The sequence below is a fragment of the Candoia aspera genome, chromosome 1 (assembly GCF_035149785.1).
Source record: "Candoia aspera isolate rCanAsp1 chromosome 1, rCanAsp1.hap2, whole genome shotgun sequence".
NCBI classification, from domain to species: domain Eukaryota; kingdom Metazoa; phylum Chordata; class Lepidosauria; order Squamata; family Boidae; genus Candoia; species Candoia aspera.
In genome coordinates this window covers 105,660,116-105,677,310 of record NC_086153.1, presented here as the reverse complement: position 1 = coordinate 105,677,310, position 17,195 = coordinate 105,660,116, and the positions used below count along the sequence as shown (strand labels likewise).

General features: G+C 38.7%; 1 protein-coding gene across 1 annotated transcript in view; it reads right to left on the bottom strand.

Annotated features, from left to right (window-relative positions):
- Nucleotides 1–17,195, bottom strand: part of SEC63 (SEC63 homolog, protein translocation regulator) — a 34,315-nt gene that overhangs the window by 12,295 nt on the left and 4,825 nt on the right. Inside the window, exons 2-12 of the mRNA XM_063311449.1 lie at nt 12,852–12,951; nt 12,073–12,187; nt 10,874–10,986; nt 10,198–10,259; nt 8,873–8,931; nt 7,535–7,585; nt 5,993–6,101; nt 4,592–4,686; nt 4,375–4,507; nt 3,362–3,454; nt 1,613–1,767 (exon numbers count right to left, since the gene is read on the bottom strand). Coding sequence (XP_063167519.1) covers nt 1,613–1,767; nt 3,362–3,454; nt 4,375–4,507; nt 4,592–4,686; nt 5,993–6,101; nt 7,535–7,585; nt 8,873–8,931; nt 10,198–10,259; nt 10,874–10,986; nt 12,073–12,187; nt 12,852–12,951 — 1,085 coding nt within the window. The remainder of the gene's footprint in view (nt 1–1,612; nt 1,768–3,361; nt 3,455–4,374; nt 4,508–4,591; nt 4,687–5,992; nt 6,102–7,534; nt 7,586–8,872; nt 8,932–10,197; nt 10,260–10,873; nt 10,987–12,072; nt 12,188–12,851; nt 12,952–17,195) is intronic.

The window sequence follows — 17,195 nt, the reverse complement described above, 5'->3', positions numbered from 1 at the left end:
TTAAGCTTCGCAAAAGATAGCACATGCTGAAAAAGGCTGAATTTTTGCCACATTAGTTTCAAAAGGCTATACTTTATAAAGATGTGCAATACATCTACATGGATCAGCTAGTTTCAGATGGTCTGGGGTTCTGTGCAGATGTGGTTCAGTGAAGGAAAAAGCCAAGGACAATAACTAAAGAGAGTTAGAGAAAAGAAAACATTGAGAAGAAGAGGGGTTGGGGAGTGGTCAGAGCAGTTAATAGGCCATGTTTGAACCCAAGAACATTGGTAGCAGTGGCATCTAAGGGGACCCAAAGAAAGGAAGGCACTTGATTGATTAGGATAAGACTAGTGGGTGGGTCAGTGCATAGGACATGGGGAGAAAAAGCAAAATGCACCAATTCACCAGTTTGGTGTAGCCAACCGGCTAGAAACCGGGAGACCGAGAGTTCTAGTCCCACCTGAGGCACAAAGCCAGCTGGGGGACCTTGGGCCAGTCACTCTCTCAGCCCTCAGAAGGAGGCAATGGCAAACCAGAAAAATCTTGCCAACAAAACTGCAGGGACTTGTCCAGGCAGCTGCCAGGAGTCAACATTGACTCAAAGTGTTGAAATGAAAAAACCGTAAGGCCCCTCTGGATTCCGTTTTGGCTAAAAACCAGGCTGACCAAAACATTGCAGTTTTCTGTGCTACCAAGCCCCAGCATCCCCAGAACAGCAGGGCAGAATTTTGAAAGAACAATGTATTTATTTTGGGTTGAAAACAAAGCACATTTTCCATTTCACACACCTTCTATTAAAAACTAGCAGCTGCTCTTAAAACCTGGAACGTTTTAATTAAGAAAATGTTCCTGCAACATGATTAATAATGAAATTAGATATGAGTTATCAAGAACATAAACTGTATCCAACCTTAAATTTGTTTTTTCTTAAATGTTACCTTGTTACAAAAAGAAGACAATATATGTTGAATCCCTATGTGTGATTCTCTGGAAATGGAGCAGTGTTTAATTAAACATAAAGATCAACTGGTAATCTTTGAGATCAAAAGAGAAAGGAGACAGGAAGGTGGAAAATGAATGTTGCTTCTGTTTTCTCACGCACACTCCTCTAGTCAAGCCAACAGCTAGCCTCAAACTGTCAAACTGGCATTAAATTCTGCCTACTTGACATTCCACCTTTCCATCTACTCAGAAATGCCATTTGCTAAGATACAAAAAGCTAAGCATCATCAGTTGATAATTTCCTCTTTTGGGGGAGATGTGAGGTAACAAAATTTGAATAATAAATAAATAATAAAATTGCACCGTTAAAAGCTGTGCAGAAATAAGTAGTTTTCTGTGCCATTTTTGCAAACTAGCATCAAAATCAGGTTAACATCATATGGCTGGAGATGTTGGTAACAGAATGAGCGATTAGTAACACTGTGCCACCACCTAGCCAGCAGCTTTTTGCTTCTCTGGGATTTGGAACAACAGCTATTGTAGACTTTCTCTTGTTTTATGACCCTGAAATATAATCCTTCTGGACAAAATTTTGTATGAATTAGTATCTCAAAGAATAAACTTTTTCCAAAATGTGGTCAGAGCAAGTTAGTTCTAAGATGCTACCAATTATCTCAGTGTCTTCTACCTTTTTATGATTAGAGACCCTTCTGAGATTATCTTCTTCAATATGTGGGAGTTGAAGGAGTGGAGACTTAAACTGCTGAAGTCCTTGCACAGTCATCTGAGAAAGTTTCATGCAGTTTTCCAAAGAAGCCAATGATGGAGCACGAAATTCTCTTTCTGAGGGAGAGATAAAGGGAAATATGTATACTGAATTGTCAGTATTAATTTGCAATACACAGTACAGGGTCCTCCAAATACGACAGCAATTAGAACCAGAATTTCTGTCACTAAGCAATGCAATCATAAAGCACAATGACCACATTGCTTAGTGATGGCAATCTGTGCAGTCCCCGTTCTTGTTGTTAAGTGAGGATCGTGCGTCATTAAGCAAGCACCACCTCGCAACTTCCTACTGGCTTCCAACAACCAAAGTCAGTGGAGAAACCAGCAGGAAGTTGCAAGTTCCAGGCAGCTCGCAAGCAGGTCAGCAGGCAGGTAAGTGGCTGCTGCTGGGTGTGTAACGGTGCGCAAGTGGCTGGGAAGGGTGAGCAAGTGGCTAGGGAGGCATTGCACAAGCGCAGCAAGGCTTGGGGAGGGTGTACTAGTAGCTGGGGAGGTGAAGCGCAAGTGCTGTGAGGTTCAGGGAAGGTGCGCGAGGGTGTGCAGGTAGCCGGTGTGGTGCAAGTGCAGAGGGGCTGGGGGAGAGTGCATGGGTGGGGGAGACTTACCGGAGCAACTTGCGACCTTCCCTGCTAGCTTCCCCATGGACTTTGCTTGTGGGAAGCCAGCAGGGAAGGCTGCAAATCATGAACATGCGGCTACGAGATGCTGCAACCGTCATTAAGTGCGGGCCAGTTGCCAAGCACCCAGATTGCGATCACGTGAACGTGGGGGTGCTGGGACAGCAGAATTTCAAGGATCAGTCATAACCACCACTCATTTAGCACTGCCCTTAACTTTGAACAATCGCTGAACAAGTTGTCATTAACCTAGGACTACCTGTAATACACCCAGGGAACTATAATGCTGGGTACTTTAGTGAAACTGGAAAGTGGACTCAGAGAAGGAGTATCTTTTAAAATACTACCAGATCTCTTGCTCTAGTTTAAGAGTGCCTTAATGCAATTCAGTTTAAGCCGGTTGTGTAGAGAGGGCATGCTACGGACCCCATCTGCAAGAGAATTCCATCTGGCGGGGTCCAGGAGGCAGGCCTTCTCTGCAACAGCCCCTGCCCTTTGGAATATCCTCCCTCCGGAAGTGAGATTGGCTCCCTCCCTCCTGGACTTTAGGAAACAGCTAAAGACCTGGTTCTGTAATTATGCCTGGGGCAGGAGGGAGAGTAGCCATTCCTGGGGATGGTTAGTTTCTTAGAAGGACCGTGCTCTGCCTGCAAATCATAAAGAACTTTTAACCATCGAGGTTTTTATTATATTTATTGTATTTGTATTATAGGGTTTTATAGTTTTATATTTTTATCTATGTTTTATTGTAAACCGCCCAGAGTCCCTTTTGGGAGATGGGCGGTGATAAATTTGATAGATAGATAGATAGATAGATAGATAGATAGATAGATAGATAGATAGATAGATAGATAGACAGACAGACAGACAGACAGACAGACAGACAGACAGACAGACAGACAGAGCTATTTAAGAAAGTTAAAGTAAGTACAATGTTACTCTTTCCTCACATATTACTTGTTCCCATAGAGAGGTTATAGAATATTAAATATTATAGTATTCACAAGTATATAACTATTGTTAGGACTTACCTTCACGGCTACGTGCCATGAGTATTAACTGGCAGATTACATTTACCATTTCTTGAAGCAAAGCAGGGCACTTTTTTAAGATAAACTGTTGATCTACAAGAAAGGAAAAACGGAGCAATTCTGTGCATAAGATGACTACTATCCATGACTATAGTCTTTGCTTTCTCATCATCATAGGGCTACCAAGAGACCCCTGTCAAAAGCTCCACATGGCATTATGCAAGCAAGCTTCTGTTTGTGCAAAAGGACGGCCCGTCTTCTCTTCCCTCTTACATACCTCCACACCATCTCCAAATCTGCTCTGAAGGGTCCTTCGGTCCTCTAGAGCAGATCTGGGGGGCACCCGAGAGACTGTAGAGGAAGAGGGAATCTCTCCACCAATGACTGATGGACACAGTATGTTTCATCCAACACTATTCAAATTATTACTCCTGATGTAAATCAAGATATGCACAAACACTATTCTTGCACACACAGGCACACACAAACATTCTTTTTGCTGCCATGGCTCTTCCCATAAGCAAGTAACGTAAAGAAATCTAGAAGTCACAATTAAGCATAATTTTCTGTTGCTGATAGCTTCTAAATAGCTATTCAGAGGCTATTTACTATAGTTTCCTGTTTGTCCATTAACAGGAATTTACAGCTAAAGAGGCTTCCTAGTTCATACAGAGGGAGGCAAGCGGCAGGAAAGGGACTGTCTGCAGAAGTAACTAGTTCAGGTATAACTTGGTTTAAGAAATATGCAGATTTCAGCCAAGGCTCGGTTAAACTCAAATTTCTGTCAGTGATTACCACAAATATGTACGTGATGAAGGTACAACTGGCTTTTCTGCTTAAAACTTAAATCCCTTTTGTGAACTTAAAAAAAAAACAGCAAACATGTTTCCTTGCCATCAAAATAAATGCTACCTCTTATTGAACAAAAACAAGTGTGATACTTGAAATTCAACAAGATTATTTCAAGTCCTTGTTCTAGCCCTACACTATCATGGTTTCTAGAAGCAACATACCTTGTTCAAGTGTCTCAGGAACTTTCATTCTGGCAAGGTGAGCTAGTAAGAGTACTCTGGCCTTCAAGCTGTATGGACAAGTAAGTGGAGGTTCATTCTTCTTCAAATTAATGCTGCCAATTTCTCTGATAAGCTGAAAATGAAAGAGAGAGAGAATGTAACTAAAGGATGTTTGGTACCAACACACAAAGAAAAACACACTCCACTAATAACAAACCTGGGGTATTTGAATGTTATCTACAGGTCTGCTTGTGGCATCTTTATTATACTGAGGATCAAATTCAGAAGCCCCTGCTAAAACCATTATAAGTCCTGCAGAGAAAATAACATAAATGCAATGTAAATATGCAAAATGTATTAAGATGTATGTAAAGACTTTCTCAAAATCTGTCCCAGCAAGATGTTTATTTATATTTACCGCTTTCTCTTCAGGTACTCACCAACAGCAAAGAACTAAAGATAATACAAATACCTTATGATCACTCTCTCCCTATAGAAGCAAGGACAAAGCAGGACTACCTTAGACAACTATTTTCATGCAGGGGGACTCAGAAATCTTACAATGGGACTTTCTCCATGGTGGCTATGCATACTGTTTTAAGATCCAAGATGGATGACAATTAACACAAATACCAGCTAAAATTATGTCTCAGTTACCAGCCTTATAATATCAACATACATTGTCTTCACAGAAAACATTAACAATCCCATTATCCTTCTACAGCACAAAGTTGTATGAGTACACTAGAATGCCTATAATAGGTATCTTCCTTACATTTACTTATCAACAATTCAAGCTATTTATCCTCTTCTATTGGTACCCTGTACTTCATTTTTAAGCCAGAAGATTATCTGAAACCTGTATATGGTATCAGTCTGTACAGAATTCTTTCCATATGATCATGCAGCTACTGTGCTGAAATCAGTGCATGGTTACATCCAGAGAATTGTGTTAGGGAGCAAAAGAGCTGCTGGCATTGTCCCAGATGTGTGAGCAAGAAGTTGCTTTGTGCTGGAGCAGCAGTTTTTGAATAACAACTCTGGATTTTAGCATGACTTTTTGATATACTAAAGCATGAGTGGATAACTTTTTTTAGTTTGTAAGAAACACTTCCTCCTCCTGCTGCACCTGGAGACTATAAGGAGTATGGCTGATGATTTTATGATATAACTGGAGCCATCATGACAAGGGTGACATTTCTGGACGTTTTGGAGGTGGGGAAATGGGGCAATTTAAAGGGTGAAATTGGTGCCTTAAGCCTCACAGAATTTGTATTCCAACTGTACCAGAGTGCTAGAGGAAGAGGATTTGCATAACTGACCCTCTCCCATAACAACAAAATATGCTTTACAGAGTATGTTCCGGTTTAATCTAGTCATCTAGTCTTCTTCCTAGGATGAGGAGAAAACTTAATTTAACCAACTCCACCTCAAATTTACAGCCCATTCACAGGTTTAGCACCTTAATCCCACATTCTTCTCAAGAAATCAAGTAGCATACCATAGAAAACCTAGTACATAAAGTTTAAACATTCTGCAGATTGTAGGTCTATCTCTAAAGAACTACAAAAGAAGCACAAATTTATATTTTAATATTTAACTGGTGCATAACACTTACTTTTCATATCCATATTTCTGGTTTTATAAACAAAATAGGTATAAATTTGGGTTGTACGGATGAGAATCTGGTCTCCGCTGTAACGTATGGATCGATACCACCAAGAACCCTAAGTCGTTTAAGACAGAAACATTGACATCTATTAATGATACACAAATGCAGTGAATATACTACCATTTTCTCCAATTTTGATCCTCTGGGATTGCAAGAGCATAATCCTTATTAAAGCAATGAATTACAAAAACTCTAGCAGTTCTGTAGATGACAGTTGACATTACAGGATCAAAAGTTGAAAGACACAAAGAATCTGTGCTGCATAAAAGTATTGTATCATGTAGTATAATGCCAAGCAGCAGGAAAACCATAAAATGATTGCAAAGAAGGAAATGTGACAAACTTAAAATGCCAACCCTTTGTACTGAAAAGCATAATGCATTCAGTCAATGATGCTCAGCAGAGAACTGAGCATCTATTTTCATGCTTCACCATCTGTATGTACTTATTAAGTATCCAAAACATATTATTCTGTAAGCTATACAGAGGAGCAATACAGAGCATTTCCTCCTGAAATTCAACATCTCTGAACACTCAGAATTCAAATTCTAGCCCTTTTGTTTTAGCCAAAAATAGAACCTAGGTAACATACGACAATCTTCATAAAACTGGAGACCACAGAGTTTGAATAATCAACTGTCATGGGCATACTTGAAATATGCTACACAGATTTGGCACACTGATCATATGCTGCTGTTGTTGTTAGTTGCTGTCGAGTCGTTTACGACTCATGGCGACCCTGTGTATAACAGAACGAAATGCTGTTCAGTCTTGCGCCATATGCCTGACTGTTCCAATGTTTGCATCCATTGTTGCTATAATTGTATCAATCCATCGCACTCTTTTCCGTTGGCCCTCAACTTTGCCAAACATGACGTCCTTTTTAAGCAATCGGTCTTTCCTGACAATGTGCCCAAAGTATGAGAGTCTAAGCTTAGTTATCTTCGCCTCTAGGGAACATTCTGGTTGCATTTCTTCTAAAACTGATTCGTTTGTTCTTCTGGCAGTCCATGGTATTTTCAATAATCTTCACCAACACCACAATTCGAATGCATCCATTCTTCTTCTATCTTCCTTTTTTAATGTCCAACTTTCACAGGCATATGTGGCAACTGAGAATACCATGGCATGAGTCTTCCTTTGTTTTTGCACTGACGTCTTTCTGAGGCACCTTTGTTTTTAAACTGACATCTTTACTTCTGAAAACTTTAGATAGGTCTTTGAAGGCAGATTTTCCCAACACAATACATCGTTTGATTTCTTGATTACTACTTCCCTTGGCATTGATCGTTGATCTGAGTAGAATGAAATAGTTGACGACTTCAATTTCTTCTCCATTTAGTTTGATATATGTGTAAATATGAGTTGCAAGGTTAGAAAATTATCATAATGTTGGGATGGTTGACTTTGTGAACACAGGGTTTGACATTTCCATACTTTGTACCTTGTGAAATATATTTTTCACTCTTGATTTAAAACAATACTTACTACAACCACTGGAAGAATAACCATAAATGCTAATCCATAAACCAGCAAAACCTAGGGAATATGAAAAGAAATATCAGAAACCCTGTAATAAAGTCACAAATGCCGACATAGGCACAGCCATCTTTTTGTATGTTGTATTACCTATAAGCACTGAAAGAAAAATTTCAGAAACCAAGCAAATAATCAAGTCATAGTTTAAAAGACTCCTACTCTATATTTTCCTTGCTAGATTCCCACTCTGCTAAAGAGAAACTATTTGTGTTGACAAAATTTTAACTATTGAAGATAAACAACAAAGAATAGCCATTCTAATTATGACACAAGTTACAATAATATATCTGCAATTATCAATTTAATGTCATTTTACAACAAGAGGCCAATTGCCAACACACCTGTGTTTAGATTCCAGCATTATTTTCATCTTCAAATAATTAACAAAAGGCAGAGGGGAAGCATATATTTGTGTCTCTAGCTGAAAAGGTATCTGATATAGCATATATGTATCAGAACAAGTACCATATCCCTTGAAGCATTTTTGTTTAAATCTCATTATTTTAGAACTTCAGATATTTTGGACTTGAAACTATAGGAAGTGTGATATTATCTTTTAATCTCTTTCTTCAAGAAGGCAAGCAGCAATAGGAATGGACATCATGTTTGCAATTTATGGGCTCACAGCATAGGTTAGATCAGTGTTTCTCAACCCTGGCATCTTTAAGAGGGGTGGACTTCAACCTCCAGAATTTCCCAGCCAGCATGCTTGCTGAGGAATTCTGGGAATTGAAGACTACCCATCTTAAAGATGCCAAGGTTGAGAACCACTAGATTAGATTATTCTAAGTAACCTCAGGATATATGCAATTAAACCTCAAACAAAGTATCTAGGAATGAATGTTCCTATCCTAAGCTTAGCAGTTCAGGCATTTTTCCTTCCACTGCAGCTTGGCAACGTGACAAGATTGAATTGAAATGTGTTTACAGAATCTGTAACTTGCAGAACAGGGTAAGCAAAGTCAAATTACCACTGGGACATACTACATTATCTTGCCTCCCAGCAATAAAAGAAAGCCTCCAAGACTCGCCATAGTTAAATCACAGGCAAAGTACACTCCACCACTAAAAGCTGAAGCCAGGAGGACTACTAATTCTTCATACAAAATTAGACTGCATCTTGGAGGACAAATGCTAAGTTTCCCAAGGCTGGCAACAGAAAAGCCAAAGTTTACATACATCAACGGACTGTCATTTTTCTCTAAATGACTGTTAAAAAAAACTCTGTTGACCATCATCTGCACTAAGGATTTCAGCTTAATAAAGCCAAATTGGGAGTTGCTTTACCAAAATAGAATTCTTCTGATCCACAATCCAAGCTGGCAATGCAATTCCAAAGCTTGTAGCTGCAAAAAAACATGGAAAAATGGGTTACAAAATATGGCAATATAATCAACTTACATAAATTCCTCCAGTCATACAAGCTGGGTGAATTATACATCTTTACATCCTGAGCTTTCCCTTATTAAACAAAAACTAAAAATCTTATTGTTTTAAAAAAGCCCTATCTGTGGTACATATCTGCACACAGAACCAACTAAAGGAATGACCTTTTTGCTCCTATCTGCCCTGGGGCTTTAAGGAGATAAACACTCCTTCACAGATAGCAGGAGACGAAGGGTGCCTCTAAGATCAAGAGACACCCGTGGTATGAAAAGAAGTTGTACTGCTTTGTAAAAGTACAGATGACCTAAAAGATAACTAACTACAATCCAAGCTAACTGCAAGAAGTGATAAAGGCTTCTCTGTATAACAAGACAATCCAACCTATTTTGAAGGTTAGCTTGTAAGATAACTTTTAAAGAAACATCCCTAGGACCTAGAAGGCTGTAAGAACTGCAAATACCATGCTCTTGGGGAAGATATACAAACTGAATGGATTATGCATACTCAATTTGGTTTTAGCTCTGAGTAGCTTACTATGGAGAGGTAACTTTAGAGCAAATTCATCATGCTACTGATGCCAACTCAGGACAGCACAGCAGTGCATTAACCTTGACTTTCACGGCTTTGTAAACAACTTCCCTTCAACTGACCCACAGGGGAACAGTAAGCAATGGAACCTGTATAATTATTCCATGAGAAGCTGTTGGTTGATTTGGAAATACCAGTAGACATGAATTTACAGTAGGTATGAAATTGAGATATTCCAAATTCTCCAGAATGTTTTCATAACAACAAATTATGGCCATCCATAATGTCCACAATTCTATCTGACTTTATATGTGTATCAGAACTACCATTCCCACGTAGCAAGCAAAAACATAAGCAGGACAACATTCTATGTGAAGTTGTAATTTACCAAGCAAAATGCATAAACAAACATATAAAGGTTTATGAAGATAGCTCTCTGCATAACTTAGGATTCACTGGTGTGTAATAGACTGAATAGTGGAATGAGGCATGAGTGACATTGAAGTTAGCCCACATGATACTGGGGCTTATCAAAACTTCTCAATTAAAATTTCCTAAATAAGTAGGTACAAAGATAAATGACATAACTGTACACACACAGTACATAAAATGAATAATGTTACTGATAGCACAAGTCACAGAGCAAAAGTCAGGATGCTACATAAACTATGACTTGGTACAATAATCCACAGAATTACCCTGTGGTCCATCAGGGCTGCCATATTCTTCCCAATTTTTTCGAGATTCTTCATCAGTTAAACTACAAAATAAGAGGCACAGTTATGTTAGAAAGCACCTCACTGCTTCTTTCAAGGGTGCATATGTTTTTTTGCTCAAAGAAAAGCCTTAAAATTTGCTGCATAAAAACTTAAATCCCCAAGATGATCCATACTGAAATAGTACAGCAGACAGCTATGGCAAAGAAACGACATGCAAGAATATCATCAAGGTATACCAATTAGTAACAGTAACCTCTGTTGACAACAACCAACTGGGACAGGAGAGGGGAGAATGCAGTTTGAAATGGAAGTGATCCAGCATTATCCCCAGTGATAACAAGGCTCCTCTGTGGTCCAAATGTGCATTTCTGATGCCAAAAGGGAGAAAATAATTTACATTTATATAATATAATGATTCTTCCCTTCCTCTGAAGCCCTCATATGGCTGGGAATCTAAAACCTTAGATCTTTGCTTGTTTTATAAACCAGAATCACAAATCAACTTATATACCAAAAAGGAAACAAAATCAATTCTGTATTGTAACAATTGCTGTAAGTAGACAAATTGGCTCAAACATATAGATAATGGCATTAGCATACATTCAAGTTGTTTACAACAATTTTCCCTCCTATGAACAGAACTTAAGAAACTTACGCTGCATACGCCTTAGCAATATTCATAAACATAACTTCATCACCACCTTTATCTGGATGGTATTTCAGCGACAGCAAACGGTATTGCTTTTTAATTTCTGACACTGTTGCACCCTATTAAAAGAAGACGTTCATATTAGTTATATGGAACAAATAAAGGGTGCAACCATCTTCACTTACCTGAAAGTAAGTTCCACTGAACTCAGTACACCTTGATTCTGAACATTCACAGCAAAGCCCATATTAGCTCATAACCACTAACAACAGACCTTTGGCTTGCCTGGATTACTGTAAAATTTAGTTTCATAGCTCACATACAATTCATCATTACATTCAGACAACAGTTTGAGACAGCTACAACTTATTATGGTCCATAGTGGCTGAGAAGTCCAGCAAAACAACAGGGATACAGCCACTTGTTAATTTCTGGCATAGTCCTAGATTATCTAAAGCCCTGTCAGTCCCAAAACAGATCTAAACCCACTGGAAAGGATTCTAAGATATGATCCTACCAATCTGCTACTGCTGTTAACATTGCTTTTGAAAGAGTTACTTCCTCCTAATATAACTGGAAGTGCAAAAAGTCCTCCCATGAACAGACAGGCACAACTGAATGCCACCTGTAATTTCAGAGATATACATTATTGCTTCATATAAGGATATTGTGTTTTAAACTTTTGAAATGCATTTAATATGCAAGGCAGAACTTGGGCCCACTGTCTTTAGATCTGAACTGCATTTCTATGTATTAATACCAAGTAGAATTGTTTAGCAAATCTGTTGCTTTCCTTGCATGCCTAATTTACATCGTTTTATGGAATAGTGCCAGGTATTCAATGCAGAGTTTCAAATCATCACCTTTTCTCAAAAGCTCAAAATGTGACTAACATTCACAAATGAAATACTGAAAATTAAATACATCATTTACATCTTGTCTTAATACACATGACTTTTCAAATAAAAAAATAACTCAACATCTCTCTGCTGGCTGAATGCTGCCTGTTGTCATTAGGCAAACACAACTGGCAGAACAGATTTCCCTCCCTTTTCCATGTGTCCCTAATCTGCCTTCTGAAGAAGGTCTGTGGAGTTAGGAACAGACAGACAGATTAAGCATGTGATAGTTCACTGAGGGCCATTCTGAAATATTTAAATTTAGTGTCAATTTTAGCTCAAATAATGAAAAATGGTGCTACTTACTGGGTCTAATTGTAATATTTCATATGGATTGTATTCTTGATATTCTCTATCTGTTTTGGACACTTTGTAAGCAAGAAACAAAAACAGTGCCCATCCAGCAAGCAAAACAGCTTTTCTGTAAAATTGAAAGTGAAAGCAATTTTAAATATTTAAAATTTTGGAAAGAAATCTCATGCAACCAACATATCCAGGTACATTTAAAGACTTAACAACAGAGGAAACAATAGCTAAAAGAATCTCTATACATCTCTCAAAACCAAAGGAATTAAACAAGTATGTCTATTAGTTTCTACAGTCAATATTCTACAGTCCCTTCAAGTATTCCCGCTGGGTACTCAGCTTAACATGTCTTAAGTAATAAAAGCATATACCCAACAATCCTCCAGAAAGTAGGATGTTTGGTGGACTGTTTTTTTTTTTTTTTGGCGAAGCTTCATCTTCCACTGAGGAATCCTCAGCCTGTATAGAATTCTAGGGTTTCCACAATATAATTTTAAAAACAGTACATCATAGACATATGTTTCTTTCTCCAAAGCAGGAAGATCTGTGAATCCAAAACACTGCACATTGGCACTAGGTTCTTTCTTATCTGAAATCCAATCCATGACTTAGGAATCATTTTCAATTTTTTTACAATTAAAACTTCAACGACATCTGCTAGGAGCTATTGGTAAAATGCCGACCTTATCAGATTTCTCAATATTTTATGTTAAAATAATATGGTTTTTATTAGAATTCTAAAAAACTATAAAGTAGAAATCCTATTAAAGCATACTTACTTTATTGTAGGCATTATATTCTGCTGGGGCTTTAACAATCGCAATCGATACCACAGGCATCTTCCATAAACTTTTCTTAAATTCTTTAAACGAATTTGCTCTGGGGAAGGAAGATAATTTTACCATTTAATAGAAACAAAATAACTTACATCTTAGGCTCTCTTCTTGAATCTGCTCAAATCTTAAAGGAAAAACTTTGCGATACTACCTGTAAAACTACATATTTCACTTTTTCCCCCATATTATCATTCACCTCCTACTATACAAATGCACAGAATATGACCTGGCTGACATCAGATATGGTTAAATATTTCACTTTTCTGAAAGAGCGTCCCAAACCTGCTTTTTTTTACTTTTCAAAAATCATCAAGGGAATACAAGGTAAAGATCTCATCCAAGTACTAACCAGGCCCAACCCAGCTTAGCTTTCAAACCCAGACAAGGTTAGACAGGTGCTGTACCAGCTGAGACAAATATTTTAAGAGTTACTAAAAAGGGACTATGCAAATGCAGTGCTGGCTTGATATAGTTAAGGAAAAAATATTTAGTAACATGTACCCTCCACTCAATATTCCCTGCTGTTATAATGCTGGCAACTAGCATTATCTGTTAGAATCTAGTGAGTAGTTAGACTAAAGGTTAAACCCTTTGTATCCTTCTGTTCAGATAAGAGACTTAGTAGACATATTTCCATTAACGGAAGAGGAAACATGCTTTTTAGCAATTCCCCCTCTATACACTCTGAAAATCAGGTCCAACAGTTAGGGGATCATCCAGAACAGCATGAAGGATGCAAAGGATCTGTGAAAATTATCTCACCTCATTTGTTACTGGATATATTCCTATATCAAAAACTCTAATCAATGTATCCAGTCTTTCTATTCACACAAAGGCACCACTAGATTTAATTCTATAACTTACAGATCTCCAAAGTAAGGTCTATGTTTAACATTCATATTTAACAGAAATTTTGCTCCTGAGATGGGATGTGTGGGAAGAGAGATGGAGAGGAGGGTCACTAGGTGCCCTAGTTTCTACAACTACCAGGAAAATAGTTGAAATCCTGTTAGTCTGCCTGAAATAGAGTTCAGCATTTTCTTTTTAAAAATAATCTTGAATTTTAGATGTTTTCTATAATATTTCCTAAGTTTTTAATCTAGTTAACTGAGAAGATATAAATGCCAATGTTAGTCAGATATGAATTAATATTATGGAAATAAATGAAACATAAAAATCTGTGTTTAAATTGCAAATTAGAAAGTGGTTGAGGAAATTGTTGAAACTTTGGAAATGGTGGGCTGCTTTAAGATATTGGCGAAGACACACAATATAATAAATAAATAGTCACTTAGTCCAGTCCATTAAAAATGACGGGTTAGCTTACACAGAATTCACAAAACTGAATGAGGATTATTGTAGGTTAAAATAACCAAAGCTACAGTTAAGAGAAACTAGAAAGTGATCCACTGAGATCCAAGATTCTTTACAAATTGATTCCTTCTTTCACCAGCATTCCTGCTCATAACCTCAAAACTGCCCCAGCAAATTCAGGAAACCTTTATAGCAGATTTGGGAAACAAGATGAATAAAACAAAGGGGAAAGTCCACTGTAGAAAATGTTAGGTGTAGCTTCCCACATATATTGTTGTTGTTGTTCAGTCGTGTCCAACTCTTAGTGACCCCATGGACCATAGCACGCCAGGCCTTCCTGTCCTCCATTGTCTCCCGGAGTTTACTCAAATTCATGTTCATTGCATCGGTGATGCTATCTAACCATCTCATCCTCTGTCGTCCCCTTCTCCTTTTGCCTTCAGTCTTTCTTAGCATCAGGGTCTTTTCCAGTGAGTCCTCTTTTCACATTAGGTGGCCAAAGTATTTGAGCTTCAGCTTCAGTATCTGTCCTTCCAATGAACAGTCAGGGCTGATTTCCAGTAGGATTGACTGATTTGACCTCCTTGCAGTCCAAGGGACTCTTAAGATTCTTCTCCAGCACCACAGTTCGAAAGCATCAATTCTTCAGCGCCCAGCCTTCCTTATGGTCCAGATCTCATAGCCATACACCATTAGTGGGAAAACCATAGCTTTGATTATACGGACCTTTGTTGGCGAAGTGATATCTTTGCTTTTTAATATGCTGGCTAGGTTTGCCATAGCCTTCCTCCCAAGGAGCAAGCGTCTTTTAATTTCATGGCTGCAGTCACCATCTGCAGTGATCCTGGAGCCCAAGAAAATAAAATCTGTCACTGCTTCCATTTCTTCCCCTTCTATTTGCCAGGAAGTGATGGGGCCAAATGCCATGATCTGAGTTTTTTAATGAATTTCAAACCAGCTTTTGCACTCTCCGTTTTCACCCTCATCAAGAGGCTCTTTAGTTCCTCTTCACTTTCTGCCATTAGGGTGGTATCATCCGCATATCTGAGGTTGTTGATATTTCTCCCGGCAATCTTAATTCTGGCTTGTGATTCATCCAGCCCGGCATTTTTCATGATGTACTCTGCATATAAGTTAAATAAGCAGGGTGACAAAATACAGCCTTGTCGCACTCCTTTCCCAATTTTGAACCAATAGGTTGTTCCATGTCCAGTTCTAACTGTTGCTTCCTGACCCACATACAAGTTTCTCAGGAGACAGGTAAGGTGGTCCGGTGGTCCAGTACACCCATCTCTTTAAGAATTTGCCACAGTTTGTTGTGATTCACACAATCAAAGGCTTTAGCATAGTCAATGAAGCAGAAGTAGATGTTTTTCTGGAAGTCTCTTGCTTTCTCTATGATCCAGCGAGTGTTAGCAATTTGATCTCTAGTTGTTCTGCCTCTTCGAAACCCAGCGTGTACTTCTGGTAGTTCTCAGTTCATATATTGCTGAAGCCTAGCTTGTAGGATTTTGAGCATAACCTTGCTAGCATGTGAAATGAGCACAATTGTGCGGTAGTTTGAACATTCTTTGGCATTGCCCTTCTTTGGAATTGGAATGTAAACTGACCTTTTCCAATCCTGTGGCCACTGTTGGGTTTTCCAGATTTGTTGGCATATTTGTTGGCATACTTTAACAGCATCATATTTTAGGATTTTAAATAGCTCGGCTGGAATACTGTCATCTGTTGCTACTTGGAATAGCTACTTCTTGCAGTTATTGATTACATACTCATGAAGTATTACTATAATGATACTCCATAGACTAAGAACAGATTCCATTTTTTACATACCGTATAGTATGGCTGATACATTCAAACTTACAAGTCACAATTTATACTTTTTTCAAAAACACAACCAAAACCCACAAAATACTACATGCAAGTCAAATGCTCTGCAACTAAACTATACTGCCAACAAGCTATTCTTTTTAATAGTCAAAAATATCTAGACTTTATTCAGTCTTCTTCATGTTGTTGTTTATTCGTTTAGTCGCTTCCGACTCTTCGTGACTTCATGGACCAGCCCACGCCAGAGCTTCCTGTCAGTCGTCAACACCCCCAGCTCCCCCAGGGACGAGTCCGTCACCTCTAGAATATCATCCATCCATCTTGCCCTTGGTCGGCCCCTCTTCCTTTTGCCTTCCACTCTCCCTAGCATCAGCATCTTCTCCAGGGTGTCCTGTCTTCTCATTATGTGGCCAAAGTATTTCACTTTTGCCTTTAATATCATTCCCTCAAGTGAGCAGTCTGGCTTTATTTCCTGGAGGATGGACTGGTTGGATCTTCTTGCAGTCCAAGGCACTCTCAGAATTTTCCTCCAACACCACAGTTCAAAAGCATCGATCTTCCTTTGCTCAGCCTTCCTTATGGTCCAGCTCTCGCAGCCATATGTTACTACAGGGAACACCATTGCTTTAACTATGCGGACCTTTGTTGTCAGTGTGATGTCTCTGCTCTTAACTATTTTATCGAGATTTGTCATTGCTCTTCTCCCAAGGATTAAGCGTCTTCTGATTTCCTGACTGCAGTCAGCATCTGCAGTAATCTTTGCACCTAGGAATACAAAGTCTTTCACTGCTTCTACATTTTCTCCCTCTATTTGCCAGTTATCAATCAAGCTGGTTGCCATAATCTTGGTTTTTTTGAGGTTTAGCTGCAAGCCAGCTTTTGCACTTTCTTCTTTCACCTTCATCATAAGGCTCCTCAGTTCCTCTTCACTTTCAGCCATCAAAGTGGTATCATCTGCATATCTGAGATTGTTAATGTTTCTTCCAGTGATTTTAACTCCAGCCTTGGATTCCTCAAGCCCAGCTTGTCGCATGATGTGTTCTGCATACAAGCTGAATAGGTAGGGTGAGAGTATACAGCCCTGCCGTACTCCTTTCCCAATCTTAAACCAGTCCGTTGTTCCGTGGTCTGTTCTTACTGTTG